Genomic DNA, 5,896 nt, shown 5'->3' on the forward strand with positions numbered 1-5,896 from the left:
ACTGTCGCATTGTCTTGACATGGCGTGATAGTTGTAAACGAGCGTCACCGTCATGCAACGGAAATATACCTTACTTGGAAACAGGCAAAGGTAGGCGACAGGAAGGGCATCCAACTGTTAAAATCCATCTCAACAAATTCTGTCCAACACATGCAAGCATGGAAAAGGACGTTAAAACAATGATGATGATGATGATGATCACCATCGTCAACTTTGGTAAATTGTATTCTCTGGCAGTTTAATATGTAATTACAATAAAAAAAGAAAGAATAATACAAGAAATGAATAATTTGGTCTCCCTAAAAAAGAATAAAGAAAAAGAAAAGAAAAATATGAAGATAAAACAGGGGAAGTTGTTTGCTTATTAAAAATCTAACCTGAGTCAATATTTGCTGGAACAAGTTATAAGAAATAAAAATAAATAGCTTGTAGTGTGAATTAAATTAAACAAAAGCTCAGGCTAAAAAATACTGGGGTTGATATAACTGACTTAGGAAAAGGAAAATAGAAGATGGTGCTTCAGCATTGCCGCAGGCCAATAACCAAAATCAATTAAAAACATAAATCAAGAAATAAGTTTTATAAAAAATAAAAAATAAAACTAAAATAACCTTAAAGTATCCCCCACTAGCGTAAATAAAAATAAATGCGACCTTTTAAAGCCTAACCAGGCTCATGGGCCCGGTTTCAATGGCGTATGTGTTCCCCACCAGCTGGACGGGATGCCAGTCCATCGCAGCGTTACTTATTTTTGCCAGATGAGTGGACTGGAACAACGTGAAATGAAGTGTTTTGCTCAAGAACAAAACGCGTCGCCCGGTCCAGGAATCGAAACCACAATATTACGATCATGATGCTGACACCCTAACCACTAAGCCACGCGCATTCACCCCACCAGCGTACTATCAAAGAAATGTATCTTGTTGATAGGAGAGACTAGAATTATCTCCCTTGGACGTCGGTGGTCGGCCATATTGTTTAATAATCATTAAAAGCAAGTTTTTTGGTTTATTTAGACAGAGAAATATTACTGGACAGAAGAGGTTTCTTGATTTAATTTATTTATTGCCTCGAAGTTCAATTGTAAGTAAACACACACACGCATCGTTATTGTTTATACCGTTTTCGGTTATATATTTACTTTGCGATCATTGTACTTTAACCTTTAATCTTTAAACATGTTTAGTCAACATGAGAGAAAATAACAAACAATTCTATTTTTTTTATGTTAAAAAGTCGGAATATTTCTCTCTTTCCCTTTTATCGCATTTTATTTTATTGCCTTGAACGTGTTTGTTATGCAAATTACCTAACTATTAAAATATTGTATTATTGTCGTCTTTTAATTAATTAATTATTTTCTTATTGACATTTACAGTATCCGTTTTGCTTTAAAATGTATTTTAATCACTTTCAAAAATCAACTTTATATTTTTATTAGGAAAAAATGTAGTGTTTGGGTTTAGGAATTTACATGTTCCCAAACTGAAAGATCAGCTTATAAATATCTACATAAATCTGACAGTTCTCCACCCTTATCTTTAAATTGTTTCTTTTATGTTTGATTGTAGTTATTTAAAGACGGCGTTTACATGCGTCACATAGTATTTTCCACTTAGTTTGCATTACGTCTTTTTTTTCTTTCCTTTAAAATTGATTTGGTTTTTGTCTCGACCAAGAATGTTTTAGATATGGACAATGCAGATTCCATTAGCGTCGGACAAAGTTCGTAGTAATATTTGTCCTCGATTTCTATATATCGAGCTCGAATAACATCGAAGTTAACTTTACCTTTCATCCTTTTTTTTTTTTTTTCCCTTTTTTGAGGGTCGGAAAAATACGCCACCAGTCAAAGATTAGGGTCGATTTAACCGACTATACACCCCTCTTCCAAATCTCTGGCCTTGTTCCTCTATTAGAAATTATTGCTAGTTGCGGCTTTTTTCATTTCGAGTTCTATTCACACTGACGTCAACTTTGCCTTTCATCATCCTGAAGTTGATTTTAAAAAAGTACCAACCATGTATTGAGGTTGATTTAATCGTCGGAATTCTCCTTATCAATTTGTACCTATATTAGAAAACATTATATTATACTCTTATTTTTATTCTGTGTTTTCACTGCACAACCGAGGACAACTGATTCATGCAGTGTATTGTTTTGGGTTTGTGTTTTCTATAGTATTGAAAGTACTCTACGTAATGTGTGCAATGTCTAGTAGTAACTATTTTCTGTATGTTGCGTATGTTTTGTAAGTCCTGGTGTTTTGGTTATGTATTTTTTAAAATCATGCATTTTTTAAAATCATTCTTACAACACCTATTATTATAGGGATTATTCCTGTTTTCAGTCCTCATATTCAAGTTACAAATCTTTTATATTTGGAAAATTTCTTCATTTCTTTGAGAAATACATCATCATTTCTTAGAGCTGATAAACCAAGGCACCTCTTTCCCTGGTACTCCTTAACAACAATATCTGGTCAATTAGCCTTGATATCTCCGTTTTTGTGTTTTGGCATGTTAGAGTATGGTCACTGTTATTCTCTAAGGCTTTTTCTGGTTTATGCTTATACCACCTTATTTCTTTCTTTCTTTCATAATGATGGTATAAATCTAAATGAAAGTCCCAGTTCTGTCATACCTGTAGATGTATTCTTTCTTAACTAAAAGACTGGACAACCATAGACAGAGTTTTAAACTGTTTTCAAGTTTTGTAGCCGTTTGTATTATTTAGAACTCTTTACCAGTCAGGAAATATGGTTCTTGGAACTTCCTTGTTGTTGGCATCCTTATAGAAATTAATTCAATGTTTAGACGTTACCTCCATTGCTTATAATGTGTGTGTGTATGAAAGTTATCCCTTTTACACGGATTTTTCTTATAGTGTTCTGTCATTAATGTTTACTCCTGAACAGGCATTGTTTGCAAAAACCCGTATGCTCACCCAAACATGTCCATCTGTACACTGTTCTACACTGTATTCAAGATGATGTCACTCATTTGATAGAGAGACCTGCTTTAACTAGTAGGTGTTGGTTTCATTGTGAAGCAGAAAGTCTTTTATTTTATTAGGGGTATATATTTTTATTAATAAACTTATACAAAAGTTGTTAATTCTGGCAAGACAAAAAGAAAATCAAGATTGAACCTGTTGTGGTTTGCACTTAGAAATCTGTATTACAAAATTCAATGCTGGAAATCAATTAGTTGTGCTTTTGAACTAAATATCATTGGCATTTTGTTCAACAGCATAATAATTCTGCCAGTCAATCACTTGATTTTGAATATATTTTTTATTAGTAATAAAATATATTTAATGAGCTTTTGTATTGAATAGAAGTTCTATATCAATCAGCAGACCAAAAATGTCTTCAATTTCAGAAAATATTTTCTTTTACTATATCAACTTTGATATGAAACAATCTTCTTAAAAATTTAAAATTTTGTTTCCTGTTATTTTCTTAAAATTTAGTTGGTCAATACAGTTGATATTTTTCATTTGCAAAGCCTCTGTATTCTTGCTTTAAATATTGTGTCATCCCATAAATAATGTTTTTTTTTTGTACTTTTTTTAAGACTGTGGAATAGATGATAATCAGATGAGGCAATGTCCGGCGAATATGGTGGGTGGGGCATTGTTTCTCATTCAAACTGCTTCTGTCTCTGGAATGTCATCCAAAGATGGTCATTTTTCTTCTAGCACTGACTTGAATGATTGGTTGAATGACCAAAGCTTCTCTGCTAGTTCCTCAACAGTTATAATGGAATTTTGTTCCACCAGGTTTTGCAGGATGCACTCGTCGAGCTCTACAGATCTTCCAGGATGAGGCTTGTCTTCTAGGCTGTATTTTCCAGCTCCGAATTTCTGGAACCAAAACAAATTGAATAATCGGTTAGTTAGTTGGATATTTAACCAATTGGCTAATAATAAAGGAGTGAGATTGAACCAGTGCGTCTGTTAATTATATTGGCATAATGACTATCCTTAGACACAGCAAGATTTGTTTCGAAACACAATTCACATAAAGAATCTTGCAAACCAGATACAAAAACGATTCTGTGTTTCATTACATTTTTATGTATTTATTATAAATATAATAGTTTCATTTCTATTTCTTTCTTTCTTTTTGTTTAGTGACCATGTGTGCTCTACCTGCTGCACCTCCTGGCAAGAGGAAAGAGATCTATAAATATGAAGCACCATGGACTGTATATGGAATGAACTGGAGTATTCGTCCAGACAAACGGTTTCGATTAGCTCTCGGTAGTTTCATGGAAGAGTACAACAACAAGGTAATTTTTATGTCTCTCACCATTTTCAGTGAACTCAGCAGTGGAGTAATAAATGACATCAGACATAATCAATTTGATGCAGAAAGGACAAATTGGCTCCACCCTGATAAGACTTAAAAGTTTGTATTATTTCTGGATGACAGCATTATCAACTACATTACAAAGTGCCAGCCATTCCATCTTCTCAAACAGGACACTATAAATTCTGTCTGCTGTTTTAACTACTCATTTATGTCTACAAGATAATTCATTAGTTACTTAGTACTGATAAGAGATGGTTACTTACAATGTAAATTAACCCAATGAGTCACTAAGATTTTTGTATTAAGTAACTTAAATTCACCAACTTGAGAGACAGAAAAGAGAAACGAACTTGTCTCAGTGGTTTTGTTTCTCATCTCTGTTCAAAACGGTGCTTTCAATGTTTAATATGCTTTATATGAAAATATTGATTTCAAATTTTGGCCCAAGGCCAGCAATTTCCCTTTGGAGCCTTAAAGTTGCTCAAGCTACTAAAAACGGTAGGTTGAGTATATCAACACTAGGTACTCAACTGTTCTTTTATCGACCCCTTAAAACTGAAAGACAAAGCCAACCTTGGTGGAATTTGAACTCAGATTGTAAAGACAGATGAAATGCCACTAAGCATTTCACCTGGTGTGCTAACGATTCTACTAGCTCACTGCCTTACTTAGGTGAAAATTATTAGCAATTCCTTCACTGGTAATAGTTTTACTCTGGTTAAGTTTCTAGTATTTTAGTTTTTTTCCACACAAAAGTATGTAAGCTTAGCAAAATAATCTAATGAAACTCTAAGCAGTGATTTTACAGTTTAGAGTAGTGAACTGTACTATACCACCCTATGCTACTTATTTATAGTGAAAAGGTTTCAGGAACAGAATGAAACAAAACAACAGAAACAGGAGCACACAGTTTATAGGTGTTTAATGCTGGAAAGAAGAATAAATAAATTCATTATCCTTCTTCAAGAAAAAGCTCAGACAAGAAGGTATTACAGATTTGGTTATTGTAACTATTGTGTGGAATGAATGGTGAATGAAAAGGGTGGAAAAAGTTTTAAGAGCTAAGAGAAAGTTTGTCAAGGGAGACGATTGGTAGGGGAGTAGTTCCTTAGCCGGGAAAGTGTATTTAAGAGTTGGAGTGCCACTTTGGAGCCTTTAAGTTGTCCAAGCTACTTGAAATGGTAACCAAATTTCCCTCAAATTACTCCCTATCATCTATACTATATATAAAACAGATGTGTGTGTAATCGCTTTTCACGTGAAATCGACTTCACCAAATGCTTCCATACTTGTGATGCATGAATAATTTGACCTCGGATAAATGTTAGGCTCTTCATTTGATTTTTTTAATTAAAATAAATAATATTGCTTTATATTTAAGATTCACTTCTTTAAAAAGGTTCCTCAATGGCAACTTCCGGTATTGACGTAACAACGGCGAAAAGCTTCATTCTCTATTTTGTGTGTGAGTGTGTGTGTTCATGTGTATGAGAGAGAGAGAGAGAGAGAGTAAATACTACATACACACCGCTCTCTCACTCTGTCTCACACACATACACACGCACACACACACCCCTT

At 33.8% G+C, this 5,896-nt stretch overlaps 1 protein-coding gene across 1 annotated transcript in view; it reads left to right on the top strand.

Moving 5' to 3' along the window:
• The first annotated feature begins 937 nt into the window (after positions 1 to 937).
• Positions 938 to 5,896, top strand: part of LOC106870976 (DDB1- and CUL4-associated factor 7) — a 17,724-nt gene continuing 12,765 nt past the window's right edge. Inside the window, exons 1-2 of the mRNA XM_014917221.2 lie at positions 938 to 1,083; positions 4,138 to 4,295. Coding sequence (XP_014772707.1) covers positions 4,143 to 4,295 — 153 coding nt within the window. The 5' untranslated portion in view covers positions 938 to 1,083; positions 4,138 to 4,142. The remainder of the gene's footprint in view (positions 1,084 to 4,137; positions 4,296 to 5,896) is intronic.

This window comes from Octopus bimaculoides, chromosome 5, assembly GCF_001194135.2.
Source record: "Octopus bimaculoides isolate UCB-OBI-ISO-001 chromosome 5, ASM119413v2, whole genome shotgun sequence".
Lineage (NCBI taxonomy): Eukaryota > Metazoa > Mollusca > Cephalopoda > Octopoda > Octopodidae > Octopus > Octopus bimaculoides.